The 23,207-nt window shown below is 40.0% G+C and overlaps 1 protein-coding gene across 5 annotated transcripts in view; it reads left to right on the top strand.

Moving 5' to 3' along the window:
• The window catches only part of BBS9 (Bardet-Biedl syndrome 9), a 366,639-nt gene extending 349,872 nt beyond the window's left edge, over positions 1-16,767 (top strand). For 4 of the 5 annotated variants that reach the window (XM_081079509.1, XM_081079511.1, XM_081079510.1 and 1 more), the window contains 2 exons: positions 16,017-16,127; positions 16,342-16,767. In XM_081079509.1, the coding sequence (XP_080935635.1) occupies positions 16,017-16,127; positions 16,342-16,373 (143 nt within the window). In that variant the 3' untranslated portion in view covers positions 16,374-16,767. The remainder of the gene's footprint in view (positions 1-16,016; positions 16,128-16,341) is intronic. The other variant, XM_081079508.1, reaches the window with a different exon arrangement.
• The last annotated feature ends 6,440 nt before the right edge of the window (positions 16,768-23,207 follow it).

The following is a 23,207-nucleotide window of genomic DNA, read 5'->3' as shown; positions in this document are numbered from 1 at the left end:
TCACTAGGTTTTTGTTTTTTTTTTAATCAAAGTAGATATTGAATATTATCCTCTGCCGAGATTCTGGAAAATGATTAACTGAATCATTTTGCATTCCTGGAATAAGTTTTTATTTCTTATACTTTTTAATATTATCCTACTGAGTTTGATTTGCTGTCTTACTATGGACTTTTGCATATATAAACATATTGCATGAGATTGCCCTCAAATTCTTTGTGAGTTTGAATTCAGGGCTTTGTGAGGTTTTTTTTTAGCACAGTTCTGTTAATTTTGGAAAGCACATCTTCATGTAAATGTTAAATGTTCTCCCACTGTTCAGCAGTTTGAGGGATACTTCTCTGTGATCGTTCTGTTCATCATTTTTCTTTATTTTTGTTGTAATTAAGATTTATCCTCTACGTACTCCTTTGAAATCCCCCAACTTTTAGAAGATTGATTTTGTCTTTTCCTCAGAGTAGTTGGAAAAGGCATTACCTTTCACTTGACTGTTTCACTTCTTTCTAGTTGTCAGTCCTATCTACTCTTTTGAGGCACTTCCTCTCCTTTGTAATTATATTCTGTGGAAGCATCTGTCAATGTTGAATTTTTTGTTAAGAGGTTTAAGGATCTTTTTAGACAGTCTGAAGATCTGCCTTTACTGGTGGCTCTGGAAGTTACCTCCGTGCTGATTTCTTTTGTACTGAGATGAAACCTGAGTCATTTTCCCCAAACCTTTCACTTTTATTCGGAGCCAGAGTTGGGGGTGGGTGGGTGTCGAGGAGATGATGTATACACCATGATCCTCTTATTTAGCCAGTAATTCACAATCCCGTTCTGGGCATCTTTTCTTTCTATCAGGTAGAAGCAAGATAATGGAACGATTTAAGACTTGGATTTTGAAGTCAGCATCTAACAAATTCTCATACTCACTAAGTGTTTGATTTTGAGCAAGTCACTTTAACTTTCGAGAGCCTAGTGTTATCATCTGTAAAATGAGATACTAATAACTACCACAATAGGTTGCTATAAAATGAGCAACATGTAAAATTAGTAGCCCTGTGGCTAGCACATCGGCACTCAGAAATGGTACTAATGCAGTTATTCAGCTGTCCTAAGTAAGCCCCTGCTCTTGCCCACCATGTACCATGGGCTTCCTTTTCGTGTTCTAATACAAACATTGCATCCAGGGTTTCACCCTTCAGAGCCCATAGTCGGGATTTTTCATCATCCGCACTGTACTTCCCTTCTCCACCTTGTCTGCCTGTACTTCCTAAGAGCCGCCTCCATTTCTACCTCTGTCTTTCTCTCTTTACTGCCATGTGCTTCAGTGGAAGATGCCCACGGCACAGGGCACCCAGGTTCTTCTCCTGACAGGGTCATGGCTCATTGTCTGACCTTGGGTCCGTCAGTCTTTGTGTTACTTATTATAACTACCAATTCTTGACCATGACTTGGTCTCTGATGCCTTATATAACATCTCATGTACTCCTCACAGTCATTTGTTAGGAAGATAGTATTTCCATTTTGCAAATGAGGAAATAGAGAAGACTCAGAAGTATTAAGTGATTTTCCCATGCGCTGGGTGGGTGCTTTTCCTAGGGTGTGGGGGTACAGATTTTACCTGTTCTACCATTCAGAGTTGTTGTGAGGACCAAGGTCAAGTGGGACTGTTTCCCAAACTGTGGATTGTGATGCAAACACTAGGCTCTACCAGTCTTCTCTTCTTTCCTTACCACCTCCTTTTATACCTAAACCTTCTGATGTGTGGGTTGCACAGTGAGGTGGTTATCTTCATTCCCTCTATATTTTCGCACCTTTTGTTCTCATCCGTTTTCTCCCTTCCATCCTTTCTTTCTGTGTGTCATTCCCACAGAGCAACTTGGCCCAGTGAGGCCTTACTCTACAACCCACTTCCTCATCCAGAGAGAGCTCTCCTCTCCCTCATGTTTTCTTGCCTTACCAACTACTTCAACCTGTCTTTTCTGTGTTTGACACCATTTTAAAAATTGTTTTCATAGCATAATTGTATACAGATAGCTTCATATGTCCTAACAGAAAGAAGAGAAAAGAAACTGTTGGGAGGGTTTGTTGTGTTCTGTCTTCAAAGGAAGCAGAGCTCGGGCTAGTCCAAGTTGTTTTAACAATTGGAAGAGAGTCATAGTACCACAGTTTGGACGAAACCTGGCTTTTTATTGCCAAAAGACGTGTAAGATGGAAATGGAGGTAAATGTGAATAATTCAAAGTAAAGTTAAACTTTGAGGATAGTTCACCTTTTCTGGAATTAGAGATTTATGCTAGTAAAGAGTTAGGGAGGAATTCTAAATGTTTATGTTACCAGAGTGTAAAAAAGATTGTCCAGTTGTTTATCTAATCTTTCATTGGGCTTGCTTTTAAAAACACGTTTAGATTTGAAGTAGCCTGGGAAAAATAAACTGTTCCAGGCCATAACGTGATGCCCCAGTGGAAATAAGATGGATCCTTTTTCATTCGTTTTGAGAATTTTCCCAAGCAGGCAGATGTCTTTGTACCTTCCTTTGCAGTTCCTTCATCCACAAATAATTTTTATCAAGAACTAGAATTACAAGTGCTCTGTTACTTCTTTTTAACTTTAGCTCCTACAAAAATTACTACTAGGATCTTATTTCTTTTCTGGGCTGGACATTTTGTTGTTGCACCTACTCCGTCTCACAGATTCTCAATGTGTTATCATCCAGTAAGATTCATTTCTTAAAGATGTATATCAGCTAAAGCAAGGAACTTTGTGAAACTTTTTTTGGTTCCCAGAGCAACCAGGCATGTTGGGCCATAGCAATAAGAGTTCTCTACTACATTCTGCTGTAATTACTTTAACCTCCCAGTGGAAAAGGCAGGTAATATTATGTGAAAAATAGAATGAACTTTGGTTTCCATCGCTTCGTCCTAATCTTGTAGCCTAAATTTGTTTATTCAACTCAACAAGTAACTATTGTGTGCCTACTGTGTGCCAGGCACTATTCTAGGGCTTGGGGTACAGCAACAAACAAAGCAAAGATCCATGCAAGTTTGGAGCCTTTATTCTAGCAGGGGGAGACAGTAAACAATAGCACAATAAATAAGTAAACTATATAGTGTTTTAGAAAACAGTAAGTGTTAGTGTTAAAAAGTGATGAGTACTATGGGAAAAGAAAAGGAATGTTGGAAAGGGGACAGTGACAAGATTATAATTTTAAATTGGGTTGTTAAGAAGGCAACTTATGAACAAAGACTTGAAGAAGGTGAGAGATTTATCCATGCAGAGATCAGAGTTACAAGTGTTCCAGGTAAAGAGAATGGGCCTGGCATGTTCCCCTGGTAGGAGATGAGGTCACAGGGGTCAGATCACACACAGCTTTTTGGCAGACTTTTGATTCTTCTCTGGGTGAAATGGGGAGGACAGTTTTGAACTGTGGAGTGATATGCTCTTACATTTTAAAAGGATCCTGACTTCTCCATTGAGAAAAATCTGTAGGAGGTTCAAAGACAGAAGTGGGCAGTTCGAGGATTACTCAGGTGAGTAATTTAGCAATACTTGGGGTAAGAGATGATGGTGAGTTGCACCAAAGTGGTAGTAGTGGTGAAGGTGGAGAGAAGTGGTCTGATTTTGGATATATTTTAAATGTAGAGACAACAGACTTTCCCAACAGAGTGGCCATGATGTGTGAGAGGAGGAAGGGAGTCCAGAACGACCCCAAGAATTTTGGCCCAAGCCACTGGAAGGATGGAGTTTAGATGAGAAAGGCTGGGGGGTGGAACAGGGTGGGGAAGATCAGGAGTGCAGTTTGGGACATGGTGAATTTGAGATGCTGTTAGATATCCAAGTGGAGATATCGAGTAAGTAGTTGGATGTATGAGTTGAAGTTCAGGAAAGAAATCTGGGCAGGAATTATAAAATTAGGAGTTGTCAACATGAACATGTTATTTAAGCCATGAGACTGGATAAGGTCACTGAGGGAGTATGTTTAGAAAAGAGATGAGGATCAAGAGTGAGCGCTGGATATTCTAACTTTCAGGGGGTTTGGGAGAACAGGACGAACCAGGAAAGGATACTGAGAAGGAGCGTACAGTGCAGTAAGAGGAAATCTCAGAAGTCAGGTGAAGAAAGAGTTTCAAAGAAGGTGGAATGATTAGCTGTGTCAAACGCTGGTAATGGGTCAAGTAAGTGGAGGGCTGAGAATTATCCATTAGATGTAGCAATATGGGGGCCATTAGTGATCTTGACAGAAACAACTTCCATGGAGTGGTAGAGGCCAAGGCTAGACTGGGAAGGTATATGAGAGAAAGGAACAGAAGAGAACTGAAACTAGCAAATGCCGACAACTCTTTGGAGAAGTTTTGCTGCCACGAGGAGCAAAGAAACAAAGGAAAATAAAGGAAAGTGGGGCCGAGATAGTAAATTATTCCTGATTGGATGTTTATTGTTGTTGTTTATTATTTATACAGACCCCAATCTTTGTTCTTTCCCTACCAAACTGTTATTCCCTATTGGCCATCTTTATTTTTGCCGCACCAGACAACCAATTAAGGTGTTTCTTGACTAGCTAACACAATAGTTCATTTTCCTGGAGATCAGAGAGCTATAGCTCCTGCTCTCTGCCTTCTTAAAAATTCACTACCCTCCTTCTCTTCATCTTACATGAGAATCTCAGGCTTAGGTGAGGACATTTTAGCAATATAAGGCAAAATGATGATAATAAAAGTAATATTATTGTAATACTTACCTATCACTTACTATGAGCCAGGCACTGTTTGAAATGCTTTACATAAATTAACTCATTTAATCTTTATAATTCCCCTATGAGCTAGATAAAGTTATCTGCATTTAACAAATAAGGGAACTGAGGCAGAGAAAGATGAAGTAACTAGTTTAAAAAAACAATGACTAATAATGGTGGGGCTGGGATTAAAATTCTGACAGTCTAGCCCCAAAATCCATGCTCTTGAAGCCACTGGAGAATTTTAAAATGAAGATGTTAGCCGGCATTTCACATCACATGAGAATTTGCTAGAGTGGATGGGTTAAGCTCTTTGAGAAACAAGGAAGCATATAGGAACTGATTGGGCATTTCCCCAGATTTACTAGCTTGTACTTTAATAGGCTGTCACCAGCCCACAATCCTGGAAAAATGTGGTAGAACATTCTTCAAAGATAACTTTTTTAAAGACTATATTTCCTCAAGTTTCATAAATTCCTTTTCAAATCAACAAGTATATATTAAGCACCTACTCTTTCCATAAGAGAAAAAAAATTTAACTGCTTCCCTCTATGTGTTTATTTTTGCTGTGGGAAGCTTATTTGTTTGTCACGCAGGCTATAGAACCATCTGGAAACTAAAATAGAAAGGACTGTATATGTGACCATAATGCTTTACTATTTTTAAAGGATCTTTAAAATTTCTATATCATTAGAGATGAGGTATGAACTAAATGACTCTTTGTTAAGCGTTATTTCTTAGAGTGCTGGTGAGCAGTTGCCACTGAACACTAATAATCCCTTCCTTTTCCAGAAGGACTTGCCAACACCCATAAAGTATTCACTGGGAGAATTAAAGTCATATAAAAATAATTGGTGTTTGCTTCCTTCAAGGCATCCATTTAAATACACTGCTTTCTTCCTCCGCGCCTTGGCTGCCTCCTATGTTTGGTAACACTGGGTCAGCAGACTTCCTCTTTTAAGGTTCATCTGCTGGCCATTGCAGTTTCCCATGAGAAAGCAAACCTACCACTGTTTTACCCTTTTATCTTAACGTTTTATCCATTTGTGTCCTATTATCTTGTGGCTTTGCATTTCTCAGTAGTAATGGCTCTGCTCGTAAATAGAAGACAATGAGTGTGATTGTGACCCCCCCCCACCCCATCATCATCATCGTCATTTGAGCCCTTTAAAAATTCTTCTTGTGATCTCAGAAGAGTGGCTGTCTATGATAGTAGATCAGCAGTGATTTCGTCTTAAGATGAATGTGGGCGCTGTTTTCAAGTGAATTATTTTAATGCCTCACGGACAGTGTTGGCTTTGGCCACTCGGTCCAGCTGGAAACATTCCACCACTCGTCTGCTTACCCCCATCCTCAGTTGTTACCTGAGCATTTTTTTCAGAGTGTCAAATTTAAATTTATGCTGTCCTCATGGCTTGCAGTTTCATGTGTAATTGGCTGTAACCGGAATGACTAACGTATGTTGGGGGGGGTTAGTACTGAAAATAACAGCTAACGTTTACTGGGGACTTACTCTGTGCCAGGCCGTGTGATAACCACATTACTAGCATTACCAAATTTAATCTTCATCTCTCATAAAGTAAATGCTATATTTTCTGCATTTTAGAGGTAAGAAAGCCAAGGCCCAGACGTACGTGACTTTATCCCAAGACAGTTATACTTGCTAGGCCACGCCTCCTTTCAGAATGTCCCTTTTCCCGATCAGTAAGCTACTGTACCATCATGTGTAAAATATGACATTGTTTCATGTGCCCATCTAGAAATACATCACTAGATAATAGAGTTGCTTTGGAACGAGTCCTGAGTATGTATTCGGGTTCTTCATCATACGCGGAAGCAGAGGCTGAACCAGGCGTTCTCCTTAGCCACTGTGTTTTTCCTCTGTTCCCTCAAACGGTTTATAACTGGAGCGACCCAGCTGAACTCTCAGTTTCATAATCACCACCTAGACACTCATTATGAAAAACAACATAATTTGGTGAAGATTGTGGCTTTTCGTTGGGTTATGGAAAGAAACTCCATAACCAACATTTGAAGAAACGTTGCGAGGATCATTGGGAAACTAATAGCCCCTTATGCAGGAGGGAGATTGTGACAAACACTGGCTTGCTTATTGTGTGGTGTCCAGGCAAAGGAGAGTTACGCTCTTACTATTTCATTTCATTTTTTAAGAAATTATTATTGCAGAACTATTGGCTTCCTCTCTTTCTCAACTGTAGCTATAATGTTTTATTTGTATGTGTGTACTTTTGAGAGAGAGTTGGTCTCTGAAGAGGGAATTAGGAGAGGAAAGTATTTGAAAAGGAAATGTCTTAAAATTATGTCTCTTTCCCGTTGTACATTGGGTTTCCTTAGAATTTAGAAACAAAGTGGAAATTAAAAACCACAGAACCTTCTGTTTTGAACAAGAAGACACTGTTTATCAGTATAGAAGAGATCTAGTTGAAAGACAATCCATGTTGCGTTTTGTTGCAGAGTGCTCTAGAAATTGGTCAACTGGCAATGAAAAGCAAATATTAACTTTCTCTTCACCCCCACCTTCTCACAATGGCTGGGTAATACTTTTGTATTACTGTTTGGAGGAGTTAATGGCCTTGTTAACATGTGGGAAAACATTGTGATGGGAGACCTTAACAAAATAGTGAGCAGTATTTTGTTATTGTTTTTTTTTTTCTTTTAAGTTCCATGTTTATGTTCTTCCTTGGTGTGTGTCTTTCCACGTGCTCCAGGTTAAGAACTAGATGCGTTAGAAAAACAGATGTTAACACAAATAGATAGTTCTCATTTCCTTCAGTGAATGAAACCCCGAGTTCCTGAGCAGTAATTTCATAGCACCTTCTCTCTATATCCGAAGAAGTGGTGCTGACCTCAACTTCTTTCCCCCGAGTTGTGTTATATCATAACCGATTACCACAGGGCCAGACAACAATTCACCTACATATGGTAGAGGTCATAGTGCACTAACATAGTGTAGAGATCATTCTTGCCAACAATTAATTGGGGAATTCACTTTATGAAGCCCTGTTTACAGACTGACATCTGGAGAAATTCTTACCCTGGATCCATTCCAATCTGTCGGATTTATGGACTGCGCTTGCTTTTCTGTAAATAGGACTCCTTTTCTGCTTGCTACATTCTGTTTACATAATTATCGATGGATGAGAATGGCTATGTTCCTGTATTTCTTAATCCTTTGGACCAAGTGGACCTAAATTTGAAGCGGTGGTCCAGGTGAAAGAACACTTGGACACCTATCATTATGCAAGTTGTGGAAACATCTTAATGCCAGCAGCACCCTGCTCCCTTAAATCCAGACTCTCTGACTGGAGCCCTTAGACCCCACGGGACTTAGTATTCGGCCTTTATGGGGATTTTAAAACTTGTTGAGACACATGCTAGACCTCTTAAAATATATTAGACTCCCTTTTATTCACACTCTTGGTCTCTGCTGTGAGGTGTGAAATGGAAATATTTTTAAACATAGGTACATGCTTAGTCTTGAACACATTTTAAGTTCTCACCGTGGGTGGGGGGATCAAAGTTGGTTATTAGGCAGCGGAGTCGAACTCCTAAACATTCCACGTGGCTTCATGTTGGACACACATCACAGTGACCTTCACCTGCCTCTCTGTGGTTAGCCATTAGCATCTCTGTTGCCGGCAGCTGAGCTACTGTCAGTGTGACCAGCATGGCATCTGCAAAAGCAGGGAGAAAAAAAGTTGTACGATGGGCTTAAAAGGAACGTAGAGAAACAAATATTGTATGTTGGACTGGATACCTAAGGCTATATCGAAAGGCATTTTCTTCTCTTTGTTGAGGTTTGAAACTGTAAAATTGTACCTGGTTAAGGGTGGAATGCCTCCACATTACAACAAAGTAAAGGGTAGGATGGAAGTGGAGAAAGATACGAACATATGCCCTCCAGTTCCTCCTCGAGAATAGCAGCGTTGTCATATGATATCAACGTGATTCACCATGCTATGGTAAGGACACATTCAGTGACATATTCTCGAGGGCTTTGTTTACAAGATGTGCTTGAATGAGGTCTGTGCCTGTTATATTTATTAACAATCTCGTACATGTGTGTTTTTCAGGAAAGCATCTGCTCAGTAAGCACCTTTATAAACCCAATTTCACAGAAATGTTGGCTTTCTGAAATGGTCCTTTAGTTCTGAACACACACACACACACACACGTCATTCATTAAAAAAATTCCAGCAAACATAGCTTTACCATTATGGTGTGCTCTTAAGGAAATGTCAAGTGCAGGTATGGGACAGACTACGCCCTTTGATCTGAAGTCCGGTTTGCAGGAAGAGGTTGGCGGACGATTGATCAGGGGAAGTACAGCCCACTTTTCCTCCAGAGCGCTCTGCTTTTTATCTTTGCTGTAGCCTTTCTATCAGTTCTTGTCTCTGTTTTATCCACAGCTCTTCCTAGCTACACCTCCTATCCTGCATTACATTTTTCTGACTGCTAATGTATTTTTGTCTTTTGATGTTTTATCATCTTCACCTTCAGTAAGTCACCCCAAATATTTTACATAGAAGTGTACACACAGGAAAGTAGAAGATGTTGGTGATTTCCCATTTCCCTCCCTGTTTCCTCTTCATCTTCTGTCACCCTCTCTCTGCTACTTATTCCCCTTCCTCCCATTCTTCCATTTTGCCAAAAAGGTTCTAAATACTCAGTTAAAACTGCTACACGAACATGCAGTTGGATGCTTGGCTTTCTATAGCTTACATTCTCCTTGGGCTAGGAAAAAAATATATTTTAAAAAATGAGAAAAATGAACAGAGTGGAGAATTATCAGGAAAACTCTTAATACATGTCTGTATGTCTGTGCCTGTGTGTGTACACACTGAGGGAGAGGGAGAGAGAGAGAGAGAGACAGAGAGAGAGAGAGAGAGAGAGAGAGAGAGAGAGAGAGAGAGGCAGAGAGAGAGAGAGAGAGAGAGGGAGAGAGAGAGAGAGGGAGTAAAACTTTTCCAAATGAATATATTTACAGAGAATTTTTTAACAACTCATAGTCTCTTAGGGAATTTCTTTGTATTTGAGATAGTGAAATATTCTTTTCAAAGCACCCATTCCCCACACTTCACATGAATTATAAACCTTTGAAATGAAATCTGAATGTTAACCTCAAAAAACACTTTATCCATCAAGTAAATCTTGATTAAAAGAAAAATGTCACTGGTGTATATTTTTGAGGTTTCTGCTGTTTTTAATTCTTAGTGGCAATTCAGTCAGGCATATGAACAGAAGATTCTTTGGTTGGCAAGTTAGAAATGGGTCTGCAGTCATTTCTGATTATCAAAGTGTGTCCTTGTTTCATTCCTTTTAAATATATGAAGAAAAGAGAATAAAAGATTTTCTCTTTCCTGAAGAAATGGAGCATTTGTACCCATATACCCAGTTGATTGCAGAGGTCACTGTTGGAAGAAAATAAATCATCAAAGTTCTAAAGAATAGCTTGCCAATCTTCTGGAGTTTCTGTATCATTGAAAGGAAGTACCAGTTAGTACAGCCAACTCACAAGCAAATCCATTGAGGTCTTTCTGGCAAAATAGGTGTTCTTGAGAAAACTAATGGTTAGGAATCAGGAGAGCCAAGAACTATCTCTGGGACAGTGGGGGCATTAGCTACCCTCTTGGAGCCTCTGTTTAGGTACCTATTTAGTGAAGGTGGTTGAACTAAAAGCTCAAGTTCTTTGATTTCCAAGAAATGGTGCAGAAAGTGCATCAATATGAAGAACATTAATGGAAGGCAGACGCACTAAGCAATGTGCTGGGATACATGGTCTCATGTAATCCTCATGACAGGCCTCATTCAGACCATTTTTACAGATGGGACAACGGATACCCTGCGCTGGGTCCCCCGGGGAACTGCACAGGCTAAGCCGAGCCGTGCTGTGGGCCTTCCCCGGCCGTGACCTCTCCGGTCACTGTGCACAGAAGGAAAGATAAGCACCTAGAGACAATCCTAAGTATTGGAAACCCTAAGAATTTATGAAAAGAAATCTTCCCCCCCAATCTAATCATGAGAAAAACACCAGACAGATTCCATCCAACATGAGGGGCGTCTGAGAAACCGTCACAACCAAGAAGAGCCAAAGGAGACATGACAGCTAATATCGTGTGTTATTCCAGATGGCTTCCGGGGAGAGAGAATTTGTAGCAGTAGGACAAACAATATGCTTCTAAACAAATACTGCTACTCGTCTTCATCATCATCATCATCATTATTATTCTATAAGATGATCTGTCAGTGTTAAATGCCTCTAGGAACATTTAGAATTAGAATACTGTGTGAAGAGTAGCTTTCTGTGAACCTTGAATTAGGCCAGGGGACCAGCTACTTAGCAAACCACTGCCATGGGCCATATGTGGGCCTACTGCCTATTTTAGTGAATAAAGTTTTATTGGAACACAACTAATGCCCATTCATGTTTACAAATTGTCTATGGCTGCTTTTGCACTACAATGGCAAAAAGGAGTGGTTGCACCGGAGACCAGACGGCCCACAGAGCTTAAGAAGTACCTGCTATCTGGCCAACCCCTGGTTTAGGCTATTAGAGTCATGAAGTAGCTAGTGAGGCAGGTAAGCTGGGCCACCAGGGTTCACCTGGGGTAGAATCGAATATTAGAACTCAGCAGATCAAGTCGCAGGAAAGATATCAGAGAGGACATGATTCAATGAGAGTAGTCACCTTTAGAGGAGGCCACATGTTGTGGTTTCTGGCACTTTCTTTTTGGCTGCAGCACTGTGTTTTGGGCCCTCTGGGTGTATCCGCCTGAGTGAGCCCTACCCCTTCAGACCCCTGCATTCAGGGACACTTATGTTGGCCTCGTAACTCTACTCTTCTTTTAGTGTTCCTGACTTTGACCTGAAAATTGTCAGAACTTAATGTGTTTTTCAATGTGCCAGACATTTATACACACTCATCACTATTTCCCTTATAAAGTAGGGTGGCCATAGTCTGTTTTGTAGATAAGGAGACTGAGGCCCCTTCGAGTGAAATAACTTGGTCAAGAGGGTCACTTGACTTGTAAATGCTGAGCCCCAGTTTGACTTGAGGCTTGAAAACATAACGTTAAGCCCCCCACCCCCCACCATACCCACCTTCCATGCAGGAGCTGGCTTGCACTAGCCCTGAGAGCCAACTGTTGAATTTTAGGAATTCTGTTGATAAATTCAGTTGATAAATCCAGCCATTATTAAAAAGTAAATTACCTAAACTAATAGCCAAATAAATTGTATTATGAACAAAGGTAATATGCCTCAAAACTCTTCACTCATTGTTTTACTCCATTTCACTGTTATTTATGTCTACAGACTCTGTATGGGGAAAGTGTCGATGCTATGCACATCTCTGCCAAGCTCTACTTTTGGTGGCGTCATGGTGGTTGCTTGAAATTGGCCACGATGGGTGTATTTACAGCACAGAAATGGGCCAACGCTACAGAGGGGCTTCTTTTCCCCTGTGAGAGCCAGCTGGTTACACATTTACCAGCATACCAATGCTTACCTTGCTCCCCAGAGATAGTTCTTTTCTTCAGTGAGCTCCGGCTACAGAAAACCAAAGCTCGAAAGGAAAGTATTTTCAGGCTACTTTTGATTTGGCCCCATTACAAATTTCTGAGGCAAGGAAGCACAAAATGGCCCAGGGAAACTTTGGGGCGAGAGGAAATGATGGAGAGGCAGCAGAAGAGAGAACCACAAATTAATATCAGTGCCTTTTTAGTTGTAAAATGAGGCCAATGAAATCCTTCCTTACAGGGTTGTTTGAGGATTGAGTGAGCTGATGCCCTGAGTGCCTAGCACACAGTAGGTCCATATACTATGGTTTCCAGATCAGGAAGTCCCTGGCTCTCGCTTGTTTCTGCCTGTTGGCTCGGATGTGTTGCACATGCGATGTTTGTTTGGATGATTTCATCCAGTTCTGGTTTTTTCCCCCTCCATCTGCTTTGATGGGATGGGCTCTACACCAAGGGAACTTCATCCAGCGTCTGTAGAACCCAGGCTCCATTTCCACAGATGGGCTTCAGAAGGTCTCTGTTAGTTTGGAAGATTTACATTTTATTTCTCTCCAAAACTTTTACTGTTAACGCTGACATTTTTAACAGATTTTTTTTTCCTAGCAAAAGTCTCATCAGATGCACTCATCTGTCCTTCTTAGCAGAATCTAATTTAGTAGGTATGGGTGGGGCCTGAGATAGTATTTCAACAAGCTCCTCGGTGATACCTGGAGCTGCTGGTCCCATGAGCTCACTTAAACTACAAGGCCCAAGGGACCTTCTGACTTTCTCGATTTGCCTGTCCTGCACTGAATTTGCCATGTTCTTTTTGCAAGCTCTCTAGTCATCAGAAGTAGCTTTCATACTCTGGAATCCTTATAATTATAAATGTTTCTGTGCCATAGCTGCTTGATCTCGCAGTCTTGACCTGTACGTACACATTACCCTAGTTAACCATGGGTAAAGCTTAAGTAATTGCATAATAGGGGTTATTCCCATTCTGTTTTCCTCCAGCCATGGAGCCCGTTTCTTACGCAGTGCACAGTCTAACTTCAAAATTCCATCTTGAAGGCCTGCTTTTTGGAACTCCTTCCAGTACCAGTGATTTTTGCAAGAAAACAGAGTCTGAGGCAAGGATTAACGTAATGGCCATTTACTTGGCAAACTCAGGGAAGAGAGGATGAAGGAAAAGGGAAGCCAGTCAAGGAAGTATGTGAAGTAAGACAAAGCAGTATCACTGACCACTCTCTCCAAGAGCCGTGAACAGACCCAGCGGCTACATCCACTCAGCACACAGCACTTTCCTGGAGACTGGAACAAAAAGAAACAGTTAATTTGGAGTTGAGCCCAGGAGAGGGACAGGAGGGGCATTCTCTGCCTAGCCCCTCCCCTTCTCCATTTCCCGTTAGTCAAGATCCGGATCCCACATCCTATTGCTCCTTCCACGTGGCGGGCACTCTGGGCCTGTGCTTGATCAGTCTGGCTGCCGGGAGACATCCAAAGAAACGGGGGTGAGATTCCCACGACAGGTGACTGGTCAGCCCGCAGTAGGATTTGAGAGGCTTGTCATCTCTCTGTGCTTAGGACAGGGCAAGAATTTTTGTGTCAAGGAGAAGAGAGAAAATGACCTAAGTTGTTGATAGTTACGGCCCTGACTTTTTCTCTTGTGCCCATGTGATTGAGGAACTAGGAAGTGTTTTTGTAAGTCTTCATCCTTTTGTCTTGCCCCAATATTGAGTCAGCTGGAATACAAGGTAGACACTAATTTGGCAGTGGAGCCCTGCCTCTTTCCGCACACAGGGCAGACATTGCCACCTGATCATTGCACCCTTTCCCATCTGTCGGCTGGGGACACTTCTCCACTCTGAAGTTGTCTCGTGTGTGAAGGTGGATACAGGACTGTATCGTTCCTGGCCTCCCTTTGCCTCAGGGATGGAGAAATGACGTCATGTGACTTGTGAGTCTGGAATGAAAAGTTAAGCCATTCTTCAGCCTTCTTCCTTGGGGTCAGTGTTCTTCTGTTCTGCAGGGAGCACTTCTGTTCTATCTGCTCCTCTCTGTCGTTAGTCTTACAGAGGTACCTCTCCTCCACCCCACGTAGCTTGTTTCGTTTTTATCAGTTGCATGAGGGTCCAGGAGGAGAAGAAAGGTGCTATTTCTTGGGCTTCTCTGAAGGTCCCCTAACCTTGCACTGCCCCTGGCCTTCAAAATACAAGTGCTTTTAAGGAGTGCTTCCAGCAGCCGTACTCAGTGGATCCCCAGATGACAGAAAACCTGCTGAAACCTGAGATCTCTGGCTAACGATGCAGCTCGGAGCCGCATTGTAAGTAGTTAGATAACATGGGCTTTAGGAGTTGTCAGGCTTGGGTGTGAGTTCCATCTTACTCCATGGGACTGTGTGACCTTGGCAAGTTACCGAATCTCATGAGACCTCAGTTTGCTTCTCTTGAAATTGAGAAGAATAATATCTATTTCATGGTGTGGTTTTTAGGAACTTAATGAGATAATATGGGCTGAGTTTCTAGCACATAGAAAGCACTTAATAATGATAGTTATTGTTCCATGATCTACAGGCTTGGGAAAGAGATTAAAAGTAAGCCCGGTTCTTCTTCTGGATGGGCCCTCATCATTGTCAGATACAGCTGGGCGAGTTCCATTGCATTGATGGATAATTCTAACATTTCCTGTTTAGGGGACCTCAGAGGCTACTGCTAATTCTTATGTTATGAGTGTGGACATGCTTTTCTTTCAAGTTTCCCTCGGCACCGATTTCTTTTTCAGAGTTGATGCAGAGGGATGACTGGTAAGGTGTATTTTTCTTCAGACCTGGGATCTTTCCACTTCCCTCTCATTTGAAAGATGTGGTTTACAAATCAGTACTGCTGATCCTCTCTGTCTTCACAAACCTCGCCACGCATAAAACCCAACTTGAGTATCGAGGCTTTGGACTCAGTCTATGAGAAGCCTTCGAAAAAGAAAAAGAAAAAATCACACTTCATTAACAAGAAGAATGGCTTTGGGGAAAAGTGTCCAGTGTGCAGCATGTTAATACATGTCGGGGAAATGGTGGCAAATTAGTCAAACCAAGCCGCAGATGTAGTCGGGAAATTCTCATGTGAGTTTCCCATCCAAGCTTTTAGTGGATAAAAATCAACTGTCCCAGCATTTCCAAAGTGTGGTGGTGCCAGATCATCCTCAAGTCACCTTAGAATCGGGTTGGAATTGAAAGCTTCCACAGTGCAGTTTGTGGCTTTGCTACTGAATTATGAGGTGCTGTGTCTGTGCTGTAAAGTGTTGGGATTCAGGGCTAGAATCAAATTCCAAAAAAACACCTCCACAGTTGCCATCTCAGAACACCAGCGACCTTCCTCTCTGCTGCAGGGAGGCTTACTTCCCTTACTGTCAATGTGCTTTTTTTCCTTTTTTTTTTTTTTTAATAGTTTCTGATGCTTTGATATTAAAGGGAATTCCTACTGAATTGTCCTCTTTGTGTGGATAGCACATATGTAGGTTTGGTTCTTGCTGACTTTAGAAAGGAGGAGCTTACAGACCACGCTGCTATTGCCATGTGATCACGGGTATAATGTGACTTTGAGGGCAATAACTCATTCCCAGTATATTCACCCAAGAGAGACACTTAAGATAATTCTTTTTGGTCTGCTCCTAAAGACTGCTGTCACATCATTTATTATCTTTATAACTGGTACTTTTTTTTAAGCTGTGGGTGCCGTGTGAAGTGGCAGATTTTCCTACACATTGCTTAAAATATTGTTTGTATTTTTCAACTAGGTGGCTGTACTCCCATCCCAGAATCAGACCTAGAGGAAAGATCAGTAGAACAAGACTCCACCGAATTGTTTACCAACCACAAGCACCTCGTTGTAGAGACGCCCGTGCCTGGTAAGAGAACGGGTGGCCTTCACAAATGCCACGTCAGCTACAGCAACACTGGTCAGTTTTGTCATACCCATGGTCAGAGGGCATTTTGCAAAGCTGCTTGTTTTCCAATTTCTTCCTCCTTCCCCTCGGCAGCTCGGTTTGATCATGTGTGTATTCCTTCCAATATTCAGACCTTTTCTTCTCTCTCTCTCTCTCTCTCTTTTTTTTCTCCTAGAAGTTTCACCGCTCCAAGGAGTCTTGGAATAGTTCAAGTAGAGTTGTCCGGTTGAGGGGAACATGGCCTTCCCAAGGCTGATCCTGTGTGGACCTCCTGCCAAGCACAGATGTAGGGTTGACCCAGGTGCTTATCTAGTTCACCTGTCGAGATGACACGGTAGAGATAGGGATCAGGATTTTTATTTTGCTAGGAGGACTTGTAATACCATGGGCAAGTCAGTCGCAGCTTTTCTTACCAGGAAAAGGTGGTGCTGCCTTTTGGTCATCGGTACGTTTGCAGCCACAGGATACAGTGATATATCTTTGGGGACAGACTTTGTAATGCAGAGACCTAAATCCAAAATAATTTGATACCCCATTTTCCCCCCACAGAATTCTTATATGATAAATGTATCAAGTTTAATAAAACATTTCATTATCAAACAACATCTTGGATTTGATTTCTAATCAGAGGGTGGTATAGGTGATTTCTCTACATTATTTCTGCAAAGGAAAGATTTTGACAGAAATTGAAAACTTTGCTACTTCATGGTAAGACTTGAACGAATTGTTTCATAAATAAAAGAAACCACAGAACTTTCATGTTATTTACTTTGTTAAGCTAAAAGTGGACGAAGGTAAGTTTTATAGTATTGTATGAAAATATAGTATTGTATGTATATTTTATAGTATTGTATGAAAACGTTAAAATATTTTCAAGGAAGCTAGTATATTAATATCCTCTTTTCATTACTCCAGTGAGTGACAACTTTTAAAATTTCGGGTTAAAAAAGGATTCACACTTTATCACAATTAAAATGTAAGGTTATTATATGCAAGATATAAAAGATTTTGCCAATATCAAGTTAAAATGACAGTTGCAAGACTGATTTATTTAAACAAAGTATGTCTGTGCCAGTTTTGGAATGCCTTTCTGTCAGTATAAAGGAGAAATGGTTCATGGTTTTTCTTTTGTGCAATGTCAGAAACTGCAGAGGACTTATTATTATTATTCGTAGCCTTTTTTTTAAGGATATGCAGCAGAAGATGTAATATTTTTAATTGTCAAGTGCGGCAGTGGACAATTTGGGGCCAGGATCAACCATTAGGTTAATTTCACCCAGCCTGTGGGGTTCAGTAAAAGAGGTCTGGCTCTGTGCTTACCAGTAGCTGCAAAAACACACTTCTGATCATCTTTACAGTTTAACTGAAGAAAGGGTACAAGGGAAGTTTTATATACACTTCTCTTTCTGTATATACATATATGTATATACTTCTCTCTATATACATATATATATATGTATATATATATATATATATATATATATATATTTATACACACTACACACACACACACACACACACACACAGTTCAGACAATTAAATTCGTGAACTCATCCTAGAAAAAATGCTACACACCTCATTGCTGAATATCACTATGGTCACCTTCAAAGTACTCTCCTTGGGAAGCTCTGCACCAATGCCAAAGCCTAGTCCACCCTTCAAAGCAATTTTGGAACTCTTTCTGGAATGGCCATCAGAGCAGTCGTCATATTACCCTTGATGTCCTGAATGTCAACAAAATGTCTTCCTTTCAATATTTCCTTTATTTTTGGGTAAAGAAAGAAGTCACTGGGGGCCAGATCAGGTGATTAGGGAGGGTGTTCCAATACAGTTATTTGTTTCCTGGCTAAAAACTCCCTCACAGACAGTGCCGTGTGAGCTGGTACATTGTCGTGATGCAAGAGCCATGAATTCATAAAGTTCAGGTTGTCTAACTTTTTCATGCAGCCTTTTCAGAACTTCCAAATAGTAAACTTGGTTAACTGTCCATTTGGTACAAATTCATAATGAACAATCCCTCTGATATCAAAAAAGTTTAGCAACATCATTGCAACAAGTTCAGGAACTTAATTCTCACACACCTCGTATATATTACTTGTTTAAAGTTTGTGTGTTAATGTCTTTTGGGTGGGTGGGATATTTAGTTCCCATGAATTTTTTGTATTGTGCGTATATCCATGTGCTCATTTTCTTCTCCTTTCTCTTTCTGTCTTTTTTGAGTCAGGTCCTGTTTGTATGTGTTCTCCTAACTGCCTTTTTTCCTCTCTTTTCTGTTGCTGTGTTCATCTGCCTAATCAGTCTTTCCTCCCCTACCCTATTACCCCTGCCAATTCTTTCCCTCTGCTTCTTGGTTCTGTCTTTATTTCCCATGATATAAAATGGAAGCATGTCGTTTGATTTGTAAAGGTTACTTTAAATGTGCGTGAGTGCAGTGATTTCTATCCCTTTCGTATCCCTCCTCCATGGTTCTCCTTTTGTTTATGTCTTCCATGATTGCTATATTCTGTGAGGGAGTGATTTCCAATGTAAATTCAAAAGGCTTCTTATGTCTGGTTTGGGAGTTTACAGTGACGTTTGTTGCTTCAGTTACTTGTTGTACTGAGAGTTTGGATGTTAAGTATATTTGTAAAATATTTTCCTGGAACTCATCATCCGTATCTTAAACCTATTAGCACAATTACTTGACCAAATAATTTTATTTTTTATTGGAATCACTTTAACACAGAACTCTATATACATATATTATATGCATAAATATTTTAAAATACATCTAACATATTACCATTTGCATTTTACTAACTGCCAAAAAGAAAGAAGTTACTAATTAACCCTTTCAACATTATCAAATTTAAAATATAAGTTCCAAAATGATAAAATGATTTGGTTCATGACTTAAAAGTATCTTTTGATAAAGGATTTCCTGAATTTAAGTTGTATACCTGTCTTTTAACCCTGGTTTTAGCCTCATGATTTAAATACACACATAAAATGTTTCTACTAACAGAAAAATAATGGAGCCAAGAATTACTTTGGAGCCAAGTTATCATTTAGAGTGGCTTTTTAAAAATCAAGACCCAAATAATTGTTACCTGTTCTCATTATTTTGTCACTGATATTTCAGTCTTTAATATAGCTGTCCGTTATCTCTTTCGTGTGTGTGTGCACGAATGTGTGTGTGTGTGTGTGTGTGTGTGTGTGTGTGTGTATGTACATAACCTTGGAGTAATTCACAAAGCTGGAAGAAGTAAAATGATCCAGGTTTCTGAGTAGCCAGATGGTCTCATTGTTACCCAGTATATCAGAATAGGTACTAATCAAATAGCAGACACTTACTAAATTATTACTTTGTGCTAGGTACATACTAAGAATTTTTAATGCATAATTTTATATGCATAACTTTATATGCATAATTTTATTAGTTCCTCATGACGTTACTGTGATGTCGATAATGTTGTTATGTCTAGTTTACAAATGAGAGGACTGAGGTTAATAGGGGCTAAATAATTTATCCAGTATCCCACAGTTAGGAGAACTGGGACTTTAATCTAGGCTGATTCCAAAAGTCCAGATATACGGATTATTGGTAAGATTACAATAAAATACATTTTAAAACTGAAGGCTTTTTAGCAAAAATAGCTACATTTCTTTGTTTTCTAGTATGGTTGCACATTTTAAAAATATACTTATTTGCCATTTATGTTTCTCCTTTGGTGAATTACCTGTTCGTGTTGTACTTTTCTATTTGAGGGAGGTTGGTGGCAGTGACAATTATCTCTGTATTGATTTATAAGTGTGTTTTGAAAAGACATTAATCGTTGGTTGATCATGTATGATATAGACATTGTTCTCAATTTTTCACTTGTCGTTTAATTTTGTTTCTGGGCTTGTTTTTTTAATAGAAGTTTTTGAAATTTTAAGTAGTCAAATCTATGAACCTGTTTCTTGTGGTTTCTGCCTTTAGTGTCCAGCCTGGGTCATCTAATGAATGCTGTCTCCTGCTTCTTCTCAGTGACAGTCTGAGGTACCACTCAGGTCGTATTCTGTCTTGTGGCAAGCTTCAGTCATACCCTCCAGGGTGGTGCCCGGGGTTATGGAAGCCCCAGAGCTGTGTTCTCTTCTGCTGTCATATCTCACAGAGTTTTATATGAAACACCCCCTAGGTTTTACTCAGCTCCTTCACTCTGGAGCTTCGGAGAGGCCTTTAGGATGACTGGATTTTCCAGAAGTTTCCTTAGCACTCTTATAAATAGCCTTACCCGATTCTACACCAGCCCTCCAGACATGGCCAGACATGTTCCCCTCCCATGTGAACACAAGTTAGCTCAGGTTGGGTGCACTGTGCCCACTTAAATCTGTATGTACAGAGGCAAGAGAGGCAAGTCAGTGATGGCATGCTCCAGTTCCCAGATTCCCTAAGCTATTTGGCTTCCCAGTCTCTCAAGGGACTGGCTGGTTATTTCCATAGGCCAAGTACAGCTGGAGCCACAGGGGGTCCCTCACCTGGAGGAACATCAGATTGCATTATGAATGGCTTTGCTATAACTTCATTAATCTTAAAAAATTATTCTCTAGTTTAAAAGTGGCTAAGTCAGGAGACTCTGTTTTTTTAAATAGCTGCCTCTGACTAGTTGGTATTCTGTGTCACAATGTATGTGATTTCCTATCACATACAAATGTGGATAAAGACGAGTGAAAGAACCAAACTAAAATACGTGGCAAGTGTTAAAAACCCCTCAAAAGGCATTGTATGAATGCAGGATGATCAGTGGTCATCTGCTACAGCCCCCGTATCCCTGCTGTGTGCCAACAGGTGTCGTCCAGGGCCTCTCATTCACAGATGAAGGTGTGGCCACAATAGTCAGGGAGCTGGTGAGCGGTGGGCTGACGGAGAGAGCCAAACCGGTGGCTTGCAGCCTTGGTTGGACATTAGGATCTTTTGTTTTCTTCCTTTTGCTGATTTGTATTTTCACAGTATCCTTTAATGAATACGTTCTGCTCTTGTAATAAGAGAACAGACCTCATCTTTGCGTGTGCATGTCCGGATATTGGTGTAATATAAATAGCAATTAGTAATGTACTCTTGTTGCTTAGTATTGGGTATATTAACAGTATGAGTTTTAGAGAATAATCTACTTGGACATTGCACTCTAGTTATTCTGAAAGGTGCAGAGTAGAACGTATTATCAAAATAACATGATTATTATAATTTATAGCAGTAATATGAGCATAAAATTGTATTGAAAATTATGGGGTTTTTTTTTGACGTCCTTAACATCTTCTAATGTGAAAAGCAAATGTGTCAATTAAATACGAAAACAATACTAGAGAGGCTGCTGAAAGAGCAAAACAAGGCTGTTTAGATTATATTAGATGTTGCCCTCTCTTTAGTTTTCCTGTGTATTCAGTGTTGAAATAGCTGTGTTCCTTTTCAATTTTAGCCCCTCAACTATGGAAGATATGTGGATATCACATGTGTTCAGGGTTTTGTTGATTTGGACTTTGAAAGGACTTTGAATAACTTACAGTCCAGCTGCCAAGGCCTGATCAGAGCAAGATGACTATTGGAATGATGAGCACCCCTAGGGCTGAATCTCGGGGCCAGGAAAGGGTCTCTGTTCTGGTCGATGTGCGGAAAAGTTGCAAACCTCCTAATTCTCAGGTTTTCCATTATTTCATTTTACTGATATTCAACCCAACCCTTCCTTCAAGGCTCAGTGTGAATCAATTTTCTCTTCATCCTGACAGCAGACATTGTGGGTCACATCTTGTAGCCCTGTTTGCCGGCTCCTTATTACATTCTCTTTTTCCTCTTTTTATTTTGCTCCAACTTTTAATGTGTTCTCTCTTGTTGTATTGACAGGTCCTTGTAAGCCCCTTAAATCATTTCTGTAACAGGTTTGGGGAGAAAATAAATCAAGATCGGCACCTCTCAAGATTTTCATAATCACCGTTGCTGGCTGCCATGTTTCTCTCTTGAGAAGTTTTGAACTCAATGCCTCTCTCTCAATGCACCTATCTCTCACTTACTGTATGTATTTCAGAGGATTTTCCTCTCCTGCTTGGATAGATGGGCAAAATCTTTGGACATAACTGTGCTTGGATTTTTTCCAGGCTTTAGTAAATATTTGTTGTATCAATAGATCAACTCATCCTAAAAGAAGTCAAAAATCATAGAGAAATGGAGAAATCAATTATTTAGGGTATTGGTTGTGGTTTAACCTTCCTAATTTATTTTTACAGATTGCCAAGAAGAGGCTCATAGGACTCTCCTACTATGTTTACTTAAGTTTATCTTTAAAGAGAGGTATGATTCTTAATAAATTTAATAATGCACGACTTTCTGTGAGTGCTTAAGTGACGTTGGTTTGAATGCACGATTCAGGTTTTGTGAGTATATACAATTTGGCTGCACTTCTAAGAAAAAGAATAAGAACTGTAATATCATACTAAGTACAAAGTGTATATTTTCGAATCAGAAAATCGTAACAAATTTCACATTTGTAAAAAGCTAACAGTTGCCACAAACACACAAAATCCATAAAAATAACTGCTTGATACAGCTTTTTAATACTTCACCTACATTATTTGGCTGCACAGTCTCTACTCAACTCTTCCGTTATCAATAATTTTATAATTTCATTTTCTATAAAGTCAATTGAAAGATAATTCATTTTTTCTCTGGCATTGTTGATCAAATATTTTTTTAAACATTACCGGTAGTTTATACAAGTTTCTTTCTGCTTTGCAACTTACTATTAGTAATGTGTAATGTGTAATGTGTAAGTTTTAAGGATTGTTATCATATTTAGAAAAACTTTTATCAAGCTTCTTTCATACCTGCACTGCAAGATTTCAGGGCATTTCAAGTTTTATTGTTTGGTGATAAATTTTAAATAGCCATTGAATTAACAAACTCTCATTAGCCGTTTTGTCTTTGATGCTCTCACTGAAGTTATCCCCACCAGGATTTTATGTCAAAGCAGCAAGATATTTAAATTTTTTCCCAATATGTTCATATGATTTACTCTTCTTTATTAGCTA

The sequence above is a fragment of the Rhinolophus hipposideros genome (assembly GCF_964194185.1).
Source record: "Rhinolophus hipposideros genome assembly, chromosome: 18".
Classification (NCBI taxonomy): Eukaryota; Metazoa; Chordata; class Mammalia; order Chiroptera; family Rhinolophidae; genus Rhinolophus; species Rhinolophus hipposideros.
This window is presented reverse-complemented; position numbering and strand designations above follow the sequence as displayed.